Source organism: Xyrauchen texanus, chromosome 49 (assembly GCF_025860055.1).
Source record: "Xyrauchen texanus isolate HMW12.3.18 chromosome 49, RBS_HiC_50CHRs, whole genome shotgun sequence".
In the NCBI taxonomy this organism is placed as follows: domain Eukaryota; kingdom Metazoa; phylum Chordata; class Actinopteri; order Cypriniformes; family Catostomidae; genus Xyrauchen; species Xyrauchen texanus.
Window position 1 is genome coordinate 18,805,507 of NC_068324.1, and position 13,328 is coordinate 18,818,834.

Genomic DNA, 13,328 nt, shown 5'->3' on the forward strand with positions numbered 1-13,328 from the left:
AAAAGGATCCGAAGGTACATTGTTCAGCTCTCGTCTTATCTTTTAAAACATTATAGATTGAGATGTTACAGTACAATGAGCTTCTTTAAAGATGTTTCAGGCAGTGGGTGTGGCATTCTTGCAATACAAGCATATTGAAATGACTTGCAACAGGTCTATTGAGCTATTTATCTAACACACAATGACGCCACATATTTGAACGGAGTCACTTCCACAAGAGGGGACTTTCCAATCCCTGAAGAGATGTCTGGCTTTCCTTAGGCATAGCCCATAGTCATAAATTGTTTAATTATGATTGAATGACCACTGCAAAAAATTGTCAGCTATTTAAAATTATGACAATCAGTCAAATAAAAGCTGAGTTTCATGAAAATTTATTTAAATAAATATTGAATACATATTGAAATAACTTAATACAACATTGGCATTTGCAGCATTCCTTTGGAAAAATATAAATAGACACATTTACATGTAGTACATATCCAACGCCTCATATCAAGTCATATGGAGGCTGTTAAGAAAGTTCAAGAATTCAGTCTTGAGAGTTGGGATTGGGTTGTTGAAATGTCAGGTTTCCAAAGACCTTCATGGACCAGCTCAAAGATTGTCCTTTTCCCGAGCACATGGGCTCCTTTCAGACATGCCGACATTGTCTTCGCTTTGGTCGAAGCTTCAAGATTCAGTTCTATGTATCTCTAAGCAAGTCAAAAGAGAAAACTGAATAAGTGACTTTTCTCCTATACCACCATAACTAGCCTATGTTCCGTTATTAATCTGTGTGTACATAGTCTCTATGCCATTGATAACCTATATACAAATCAAATATTTAAATATGCTGTAGGTGGTCATGAGTTTGAAATGATGTCAGATGATATTCATGTTAATTAAGTGTTCATAACCATATCATATATTGGTAATGTTTAATTTAGACTATAGGTGATAAATATATAAACAACATATTTCACATGTATGCAGATTATAAGTAATATCTCACCATATATGGCTTGGATCAACATCTCATGGTGCTCTGGCTTGGCATCTTTCCTGCTGTCCCGTAGACGTGTTCCCTGATTCCTGTCGGGTTTTAAAGTCCTGAATGGCTTTTCTGTTCTGAAAGTCAATCAGAGCCATTGTGATCACGGCATTCCAGCAGCTCTCCTCGCCCGAGCACCGAAAGTCAATCTCCTTATTGTCTGTCGTTACAATGGTGAAGTAGACGAACTTGCCGGTGCGTTCGACACAATCGACCTTCTTAATGGACTGCAGCTTGAGCTCCTTGCTCTTGGTTTTCTTCTGGTTGTCGGTGTAGATGTTCAAGCTGTCCGTGGTGAGAACGCAGGTCTTCCTTTTCCAGAACTGGAGAAGATTTTCGCTCCTCTTCTCCAGCTCTCCCTCTTTCAAGATCTGGGAGATATCTGACCCCGTCATGTTTTTGGCAACAGTAGGTTTATATGCGAAAAGGCAAGAATACGAATGTCCGAGAGCTTCGTATAATCTCTTTTGAAGGCTCCGACCGACACTGCGCTTCTTCATGCGTGCAAATCCAGACCGACTTGAATGGACTTGTAGCAAGGGCAGAGCTTATAAAGACACCGGTGTCGCTCGACCTGACGTCATACTGGATCAACTGTTGCTTGGGTAATCAATGGAAGCGAGTAGGCGGAATTCTGGCACTGGATCCGTGGAGGATGAGGAGCACAAACTTTATGCCGCCGACACAACATAATAGTGCAGTTGGGATTTGCATACAATATAATAGTTTTCTGTAAAATTTTTATATTTTAAATTTAATGATTTGATTTCAACAGCTTAATTATTTTTATTTATTGTAGATAATATAATATAATTAATATAATATAATATCATATAATATTCCATTCAAAGGTTTGTACACACATGACTGAATTTTTATTCTCATGTTTTTAAAAATGTGTATGCAAATCTATGTGCCCACGAACGAACGTTTAAATGTATTTTCTTATTTTTTCATTGATGAATTGGACCGGGTGGACGTAGATAGATAGATAGATAGATAGATAGATAGATAGATAGATAGATAGATAGATAGATAGATAGATAGATAGATAGATAGATAGATAGATAGATAGATAGATAGATAGATAGATAGATAGATGGATGTATGGACGGACAGACAGACAGACAGACAGATAGATAGAAGTATGGACGGACAGACAGACAGATAGATAGATAGACAGACAGAAGTATGGACAGACAGACAGACAGACAGACAGACAGACAGATAGATAGATAGAAGTATGGACGGACAGACAGACAGATAGCTAGATAGACAGACAGAAGTATGGACAGACAGACAGACAGACAGACAGACAGACAGACAGACAGACAGATAGATAGATAGATAGATAGATAGATAGATAGATAGATAGATAGATAAACAGACAGACAGACAGAAGTATGGACGGACAGACAGACAGACAGACAGACAGACAGACAGACAGATAGATAGATAGATAGATAGATAGATAGATAGATAGATAGATAGATAGATAGACAGAAGTATGGACGGACAGACAGACAGACAGACAGATAGATAGATAGACAGACAGACAGACAGACAGACAGACAGAAGTATGGACGGACAGACAGACAGATAGATAGACAGACAGACAGACAGACAGACAGACAGACAGACAGAAGTATGGACGGACAGACAGACAGACAGATAGATAGACAGACAGATGTATGGACGGACAGACAGACAGAAGTATGGACAGACAGACAGACAGACAGACAGACAGATAGACAGATAGACAGAAGTATGGACAGACAGACAGACAGATAGATAGATAGATAGATAGATAGACAGACAGACAGACAGACAGACAGACAGTATATTGATCATCAATAATAAACTAAACTTATTTGGAAACGTTATTTTTTTACAAGCGACAGAATGACTAGATTTCTATAATGAGGCAATAGAGAATGAGTCAAAAGATTTCAGTTCTTTGGTTCCACATCCACCCTATACTAACTTTGTGTGGGTGTAATTATTGCTTCATGTTCTGATTTATTATAAAAAAAAAAATGTCAATCCCTTGAAGGTAGGTTGGAAAGTTTTTCATAAAACTGTAAGGGACTGTCTGAAAAGTCAGTCTAAAGTGCTAAAACTGTGGGTTTTTTTTTAAATTTTTATTGAAATACAAATAAATATCACAATATAAATGTTCAATAAGATGTAAAAATAACACAGATCAAACAATGTATTAATACGATCACTGAGTACAGGTGAAGGGAAAACATCTATTACAAAAAACTTAAAATACATGTAAATAAACACAGATGTATACATAAATAAGATAAAGTAGATAAACGAAGATATAAAAGTCATGGATCAGTAAAGTTATCAGCATATAAGTAAAGATATATGCATTTTATTATTACTAACTCAAAAAGCATTAATTGCTAAAACTGTGAAGGGATCATCTGAATACATGGTCAATTTTTTGGATATTGTCAATCTTCAATAATAGTATTACTGACCGGTACTGCTGCTCCCCCACCTCACCATTACCAACAAAAGCCTTCATCAGCCAACAAGCAAAGGACGATTGCATCTATGTGAAATTCTGCATTTAATCCAGGATTGACTTCAAAGACATTAGTCATTAATCTTACAGTTCATACTAAATATTTGTTTAAACACTGACCCTTAAACCATGACTTGCACTGCACACAAATAGCTAATATTGGCATTATATTCATGATGTTAGTCAGAGGGGAATTGGCCCCCACAGTGGTTTCTCCCATGTTTATTTTTCTCCATTAACCAACATCTTATGGAGTTTTGTGTTCCTTGCACAGTCGCCTTCAGCTTGCTCACAGGGTTTCTAAATACAGTCAATATTTAAAAATGTAGTTATTTAATTTTTTACACAAGTTGTAATCATATTTAATCAATGATGACTCTAACAAAAAAATGAACTGTAATATCTAAAAAAGTCTTAATGCATGATTTTCTATAAAGCTGCTTTGAAACAATGTGTGTTGTGAACACAGCAATTCAAAACAGCAATTCCAAAATCCCAAACTGGTAAAAAGGACTTCGGCCCCTTTGCTGAAATATAAGTGCCTCAAGTGCATTCAAATGTCATTTTGTGATCCATTTTACCTTTTCCTTTCATTTCAGTTTCATTCATTTCAGTTAAAATGTGGGATGTATTATAGTTACCAGGGTGTGTTTGAGTGTATTCAGCCTCATCAGGGAGAACAGCTCAGAGACAGTGGCATGTCTGAACTGTGACTCACAGTTGATTACAGAGGGAGGAGTCCTGCCTTACAAGGAGTGCTGGGATTTTGCCACCTCATTCTAGCTCTGGCCAGAGGTCACTTATATACACTGATCTGAGACAAGCAACCCCTAACCCCAACATGATCACTCGGTTAATTGACATGCTGCTTCTGAATGTTCATGTACCCTGAAATCGACACCAATCAGGAGAATTACTGTCAAGCATCGTCCACTATCAGACATATTTACATCAATTCCAGCCTGGTTTCATGAAATTTACGTGAGCATTGCAAGAGTTTTTGCAAAACAGAAATGATGTACTTCATTGCACGTATGGCTGCAGTTTTCAAGTGAAATGTCCAGCTGGGGCGCCAAAACGGAGTGAAATTATCTTGTAATCAAACAAGGTTTTTAAGGTGAATTTTAGATGGAAGTTTTAATAAGTTAAATGTACCTCACTAACATAAAACTTTACCCTAAACCTAACCAATAGTGTCCGAAAATATAAATGAGTGTTTAACAAATCCCTACCCTTAACCAACATCTTACCCTATCTGATAATGTTTTAAAATGGCAAAAAAAAAAAAAAAAAAATCACATTAACTAAAGCAACACGTAATTTTGTTTTGCTTCTATGCCACTTTCATTTTCGCGCATCTTTGGCTGGATTCGAATCGCAGCCGTAGAGCTCAAGATACAACACTCTATCAGGTGAGCTATCAAGGAAGCTGAAGACATAGGAATAAGTGTGTATATGTAGGTGGGTCTATAATACAAGTGTTAAAATATTTCATTTTTCAAATCATGTGTTAAAGTTAAAGTGTTTTGATATCATAACATAACGGGGGTGAGTAATAGAGTGAAAAATGTTTTTATACAATCAAATTCAGCAATTGTTTTCATGATTTGTGTGACAGTTATTAAACCACACAGCTATTGTAGCATCTCTGGTGTTCATTTCACCATGAAACTGCAGCGAAGCATAAAAAGTCAGTTTGCAAAAATGTATATAGAGTAATGTTCATTCTATGAGACTATGCTGATAAATTCAAACCCTCCGAGGCATGGGATTTGACCCTATGGAAAATAGATTATCGCATTCACTCCAAGACACAAGTTATGTAATAAGTAATCATGTTCATATAAACAATGCTGACAGCATTAGTAGTCAAATATTTCTGTTTACTGCAATACATCATTTACAACTAAATGAAACTTGCTTTTGGTGCCACCCTGTGGACATTTCACCTCAACAACACTTCCAGCTTCAGCCACTGGAGGCAGTAGCTAGACATTTGGAAAGAACGGACCGATTTTAGCAGCAGAATATTCAACTTCTGTCACCAAATTCACATGCTGAGTGTTCTCCACTCTCAAATTTAGTGTTTTGTTTGATTATGACTGCAAAAGACAATTTGAGTTGCAGGGAAATTTATATTTTCGCAGACTTATAGTGGACTTTTTTCCTTGTTTATTGTCTAATCTCATAGTTCTGTCCTCCAGGATCCTACATTGATGCCAGTGGGCGTATTTTAATTCCAGGAATTGACCTCATTATATGTGGAAAGTCAAAACAAGTTTTCCTTTGGGAGGAAACAAGAGTGGGATGATCCAAGAAAGGAAGTTTAGACTGGTTACAAAAAATAGGTTCCAGCAAGTTGGATTCTGAGTCAATTATTTATTGTGGCCTCAAGGACCACGGCAAATCAGTTGTACTTTTACATAGAATCTGGTTTAGCTAATCAAGTCTGTTCAAGTCTAGTGCACATTGTGTCATTATGGTTGCACTTTGTATGAATTACTTCAGTGAATTGTGATTCATACTGTAATCAAGTCATTTAAGGTTGTACCACCTCCACCTAATATATCTTCACAAAAAAAGCTTTAGTTGACCATAAGAGAACAAGCCACTGTTACATAATGTAACTACATAAGAACTTGATGAATGAGTGTTGGAGTATTCACATGATGATAAATCATACTTCTTTTTTTTATATATATATATATATATATATTTAAATGTTATGTTCTGCAAAATATAAAATCTCATAAATAAGCTTTTAAGCTACAAGTGAAACTTTTTATTAACAGAAAACATATTTATTTTACCCGAGTATGTTTATTTTTTTTATAATTATGTTTATAATTATTTAATTATTATTTTTGTATTATTACGGAATTATTTTTGCAAAGAAGGCACCATTTTATTAAATATAATTTATTTTATAATTTTATAAATAACATAACTATTTAACATTGTTATGTTGTTTTTTTTATTTAAATTTGCATATTCAAAAAAATTATGAAAAATTAGTAGCTGGTATTTTTTGTATCTTTTGTCAAAAGGTTTTAAAAAAACAAAAACATAAAAAAACCAAATAAATAACAATAGTTAAAAACAAATAATAAAATGCTTTATGTATAAAAATGTTCCTTGTCCCCTTTCTATGATAAACAACATTAAATGTAAATAAATATAAATATTTACATCATTTACATCAACAAATATAAATATTTACATAAATACTGCATGTTCAAAAAACCCTCTGAAAAGCATTATCGTCCATCCGTCCATCCATCCATCCATCCATCCATCCATCCATCCATCCATCCATCTTCAACCGCTTATCCGAAGTCGGGTCGCGGGGGCAGCTGCTCCAGCAGGGGGCCCCAAACTTCCCTATCCGGAGACACATTAACCAGCTCTGACTGGGGGACCCTGAGGCGTTCCCAGGCCAGTGTGGAGATGTAATCTCTCCACCTAATCCTGGGTCTTCCCCGAGGCCTCCTCCCAGCTGGACGTGCCTGAAACACCTCCCTAGGGAGGCGGCCAGGGGGCATCCTTACCAGATGCCCAATCCACCTCAACTGACTCCTTTCAACGCAAAGGAGCAGTGGCTCTACTCCGAGCTCCTCACGGATGACTGAGCTACTCACCCTATCTCTAAGGGAGAAGCCCGCCACCCTTCTGAGGAAGCCCATTTCGGCCGCTTGTACTCGTGACCTAGTTCTTTCGGTCATGACCCAACCTTCATGACCATAGGTGAGGGTAGGAACAAAAATTGACCGGTAGATCGAGAGCTTTGCCTTCCGGCTCAGCTCTCTTTTCGTGACAACGTTGCGATAGAGCGAGTGCAATACCGCCCGCGCTGCCCTGATTCTCCGGCCAACCTCCCGCTCCATTGTCCCCTCACTCGTGAACAAGACCCCGAGGTACTTGAACTCCTTCACTTGGGGCAATACCTCCTTTAGCATTATCGTTTAAGAGCAAAATATTACTTCAAGAAAATGGCATTTGAAAGTTATCAGCTGATTCTTGCCAAAATATAAAATCATGTTGCATATTATTTTGACTATTATATTATTTTCAGAAGTTTGGTAGTTGCAAAATACTGTTTTGTGGAAAGACAAAATTGCTGAGCACAACACTTAGAAGTACCAAAACACTATGATAATACCATGAGGTTTTCTGAAGCACCTTGGATGTATTACATTTAAACACAAAAATATCCCTTGAAATAGTATCATCATATTACCATCGTTTTGCCAATGTACTTTATAGTAAGGAAACCATAATCTTAATTTATGCTTGTAAGACCTCTGGTTAAGAAAATAATTTGCCACAAAACATTGACCAATAAGCTGGATGTAATGAGAGTAGGCCGGCTCAGTTATGCTACAGTTATGTTTATGGTGACACAAGGCTACAGTGAAAGGTCTATCCACTGCAGTACCATAACATGCAGCTGTTACCAGACAATTCTCAAGGCTTATTCAATGCCTATCAAAAACTCTCTGTCAAGAACTGTCCTTTCCAATTGTTTGGGAGACCTATTTTTGGCACCTTGATCTCCAATCTTGATCTCCCAGAAAAAAGTTTCAACCCTTTCCCCACACTCATAACCGTATGTTACCCTCTTGGCCGGAATGTACAGTGATGAGTCCCCACAGTTATTTGAAGCATTGTTCAGATAAGCCAAGTCTGACGAGGCCAGAACAAGTGCTATTATATCGTGGGAAAAAGAACAAATGGAGCTAACGTCCAACAGAGGCACAAGAAACCATTAAGAAACAATGCAGTTGGGATGAGAAGTGCTGACACATACAGGTCAAGAGTACAACTGCCGTAACAAAGCCTGAGACCTCTTAATAAAAAGGCAAATATAGAAAAATATGCCATTGGTTAGGTTTACAAATTCAAGAAAACCAGCATCAAAAAGTTTTACACCTAAACATATCAATAGCCTTTCGACAAATATGTTCAAAATGATATACTTTCACAAGAGATACCAATTATATCAGTGGCCTGAAAAGGCTGTATTGGTCCCCACTCATGGTAGCTGCCAGGTTGAGATCATAAGACCAGCCAGATACTCCTCACTTTTGCTGCTTTCCATTTAATTCTACAATTTGGAACTTTTAACTTCCCATTTGGAGTCTTGCAAAGATGCAGGTGCATGATCTCATGCAAACATCTCAGCATCCAGGGACAAGGACTAAGTTAATGCTAAACATTTACGTTTAAGCAAATAGTTTCATGTCAAGTTTTATGTGCTTTGTTTTGTCGAAAACTAAGCTACAACATTTTGGAAGGTACCTAAGATAAAGGTGTAACAGTCTAACTTGTTATAGAGCTCTTATATAGCTCTTGTTAGACCCATTGTCAAAATGCTCATTGCATAATCAAAATTAACATATGAGCTACCAAACAGGTTATATTACAGCATGGATTTTCACAAGTCTGACTCATTTTTAACGTTTTAAAACATTAATTTAAAAAGGGATTGTTCCAACTCTACATTCTGATTGTATTAGCCACATTGGAAGCCAAGTTCAAATCCAACCTTGCCACACCTATGTCTGCATATTAATGCGCTAAGTTGCAATGTTGCATGGCAACTGTAAACAGCCTACAAAAATTAACTGTTCATTCTTATTAACGTAATAATAATCGTCCACTTCATGTTGTGCCTAGCAAACAACACCTCATAAAGGTGAATTTGTTTGAATTTAAAATTTCGTCTCTTATAATCGCATAATTTACCACTGTAATGCACAGCCTTTAAAGGCTTATTACTCTTAACCATCGACCAAGGATGAAAAATAGTGTTTTAACCTATCTGATATGTAAACTGCATTATATCTTTTTTGACACTTTTCAGACCTTATGCAACCTGAGCTTGCATGCAATTTTTGAAGAGCAGCGCAATGTTGATAAACTCTAAATCTCAGCAGCATGGTCATGGCACCTCACTTCACCTTTAAATTGGATAGAACCTGCCACCCTTCTTTTGCCTGTCCAGCTCTTTTAACACTACCCCCTACAGTCTCTGTCCATGCATGTGCAATATTGTTATTGAATTATCTAGAACAAATTTGCTCTGCACACTTTCCTTGGCATGCAAAATGGAGAATAAAAAGGGAAGGTAAATTCTCTGTTTGCGACCGAGTGTTTCTCAGGACCTCATCTCTGCTCAAAGACTCATGCATGTATGAATAAGAGGAAATCTGCTACACCCTCCCTACTAATCTGCTCATTCATATTTTCACACGCTTATAATGCCCAAAAAGATTTAAGTGGCTGTGTCTCAGTTTGCTGCATGTGTAAAACTTGAACCTTGCATAGATTTTAATTTCATGCTCTGATAATTAGCATGCCATACGTTTTGTACCTCGATTATTATGTAGTACATGCTAAAAATATGCTAATGCATATAAAGACATATAACATAACATAAATATAACATAACAGTTTAATTTCTCACAATCCAAACTTTTGTCCAGACATAATTAAAAATGTTTTGTATGCATAAATAAAAGAATAGCAAAGAGCTAAAAACTGCACAAATAAGGTTAAACTGGCATTAATTGGTGACTGACTAAAGGATCATGGGCTGGTTCAAGGAGGTATACAATACCTGGAGAGAGCTAACCGTTAGCATTTGCATTCATCTCAATGGCAGTTGCTTAGCTGACGCAGGAGTAGCAAAATTGGGCACTTCTAAAACATCTATTGTAAAATAAAGATATATTTATGATTTTATGTTGCTTGCAAAAAAAAAAGTATGTAAATTATTATGTTGTGGTGATGGGGGCGTGGCCGAGCGACATTTGCAGAGAGCGAGGCTGGGAGAGACAGAACGGTAAGGATTGACACCTGTGGGAAATCACATCTAATCGGTGTTTTAAGTATGCAGTGAGAGACTGGAGAATTGCACTATTACTGCCACATGAATGCAGGCGTTAAAATGTATTTTATATACAAAAGATGATTGTGTTCATTTTCTTTCGTTAATGTCAGCAGTAATAAAAAAAAATATATTATCAAATGATGGAGAAGAGCATTATAACTTGGCAGTGTAGACACTTTCAGCACATTAAATAAATGAATCGGGTGTCTGGACCACAGTAGTAGAGCGATGCTGTACAGACCCAGCAAAGTGAGCCAGATCCCGGTGGTCTGCTGCATTCTCAGCCATATTCTCTCTCAGAACTGAACAAGAAATTGCTAATCATTCTGAGTGAATTCCCAGATGAATCCCTCGGTAAGCGGGATAAGGGTGTACCCCCTTGAGTGTGTCCTACAAGATGCCTTCAACAAGGGACACTTTCAGAATTTTGAGTGCCTTAATATGGGATGGCACAATCGGTCCCCCCCTTGAGCGCTTTGCTGTTGAAATACAGGACATCGTAATCTCTGCCAAAATAACAAAACAACTTGAGGTTTGTGCAGTATCAGTTATGCAAGATCCACATCATAGTTTAACACTGTGCTTACTGCATTTCCATGCGAGTCATTACAAGTTCATTAGTAATTTTGTTTTTTTTTCATATATACAATGTATCTTTTTCTAATTAATGATATTTACTTTTGTAATCAATTTGAAATGAGTTAATAATTTAAAAGCACACTTTCTTATTTGAGCAAAAATATTATTCATTAAAATCCCATGCAGACCAGAATGGGTGTTTGGGCTTGTTCTTGCTCTGAATCTTGGTCTCGGCTTAGGCTCAAAACACACTCTCCCCACAAGTATGCAATTGACGATGGGAAACATTGTAAACACACTGTACCGTCGTCATACATACTTGCAGTAGGAAACATGCAGTGAACCTCAGTACTCAAGATGGTGATAGAGTTTCCTTCAAAAGTCTGTACCATTAAACCAGAAGAATTATTATTCAAGTACGATAGCTATAGGAACATATATGCTAATCGTTGAAGTAACTAACTTGTTCAGCAAGATTCTCTTCAAACATCCACTCCATTTTTGCTCTGCAATAACCGTTGTTGACCTGTAAGAGAAAATTCACTGTAGAATTTAACACTAGCACCTTCGCAGCAATGTTGAGAATGCACCACATATGTGTTATGAATGGTTTTCTAACACATTTTTAAATGCAACAATGCATACAACTGATCTTGTGTAGCTAGAAGTGTTTACATTCATGTTCAGTATGAAATTCCTGATCATGGGGATTCAGATACAGATGACAGTATTTTGCCCACTGAATTTCATCGTCCAAAGGTAAATGTGGCCTTTAGGGATCTCAAAAAAGATTTTTTAATAACTGGGTTGTTTTAAATGTGACACGTTATATTATATAGAGTCTGAAGTCGAAATGGTAAACAATGGAAGATTGTTTATGTAGAAATATGATTTTAGACCCAAATATACGTTGCTGAATGTTTTGTGATTAATTATATTTTTATTTTCATCTTTCAAACCATGTAAATGTTATCACCAAATTCAAACAATAAAACATGTTTTGAAGCTTCTTAATGTGGTGACCAATCATGCCAATTCAAACAGATGCGCTGCATATAGCGCTCCTATGATGGTTTATGTTGTTAAACTAACACACTAGCACTTTACATTAAAAAAAAAAAAATGATTATAAGGTGCTTATTTAAAAAAAAACACACAAAACAAAAGTACATTATTATTATGATTTACAAGAGTTGAAGTATTGAATTAGTTGTAGGCTATTAGACAAGGCAACTCCATTAGCAGGCTAATCAGACAATGTCAAAGCCTGTCTTTATATTCTTAAGGAAATAATTAAGATGCTCTTAAGAAAATAATTGAGAACTTACTTTGATGCAGGGTCTAGAACAAAACGTTTGTTGTGTTTAAAGCTGTGGGAACATACTGTATTTTAATAAACAGTGACGGTAACTCTTAGCAGATAAAATGTTTTAGGTTACACAAGTAACCTCGGTCCCCTGATATTAAGAGAACAAGACATTGCGGTAAACGCTTTTGGGGAATTCCTTCTCTGATGACCTAGTTGAAGCCCTTGTATAATAAAGCCCATCTTTTGATTGGAAATGGTGCTTGAGCCCCGCCCCTTTAGGGATGCAGGTGGCCTATGTAAGCAGGTGCGCGAACACCATTTCTTCAGAATTTTCTGAATGAAAGGACAAGAACACATCACTCATACCAAGAAACTCTGAAATAGTAGTGCAGCCAGGTTTCACAACGTCTTGTTCACTTAATCTCAGGGAACCAAGGTTACATGTGTAAACGGAAATGTTCTCTATTGATTCAGTTCACTCGTCATTGCGGTAAATGCTTTTGGGGAATGGAGTCCCATCATGCCGCATTGCATGACATCATAACCCGAGAGATACACCAAAGTGTAAACACTTGTAAAAGAATGTATATGAGGTCATGGGCCCGCAAGGCAGTGACTTATTACCAGGGGTGTAAAGTAACGAATGACAAATACTCACGTTACTGTAATTAAGTTTTTCCCAGGAATTATACTTTAAGTAGTTTTAAATTGTATACTTTTACTTGAGTACATTTTAAGTGCTGTAACTGTACTTTTAATGCGCTGTTTTTACACTGTCTTTGTTTGCTACTTCCCTGTCCTGATTTAATTTTTATATATCAAGCCAGATATCAGCATTAATCCTACCTCTAATTTTAAGAAACCTATCGAGGTGACGTCCCCAAAAGCATTTACCGCAATGTCGAGTGAACTGAAACGATAGGGAACAGCATCAATTACAGCAGTTGTGTGCAGTAACATGGTGGAGTGAACATTT

The 13,328-nt window shown here is 36.8% G+C and overlaps 1 protein-coding gene across 1 annotated transcript; it reads right to left on the minus strand.

Annotated features, from left to right (window-relative positions):
• Window positions 1-358: 358 nt before the first annotated feature.
• LOC127640645 (pleckstrin homology-like domain family A member 2) lies at window positions 359-1,547 on the minus strand. The gene is made up of 2 exons (XM_052123328.1): window positions 995-1,547; window positions 359-695 (listed from the first exon to the last, which is right to left on the minus strand). Exon 1 carries the CDS (start codon window positions 1,531-1,533, stop codon window positions 1,018-1,020), a length of 516 nt encoding a protein of 171 aa, XP_051979288.1. The 5' UTR covers window positions 1,534-1,547; the 3' UTR covers window positions 359-695; window positions 995-1,017.
• Between the last annotated feature and the right edge of the window lie 11,781 nt (window positions 1,548-13,328).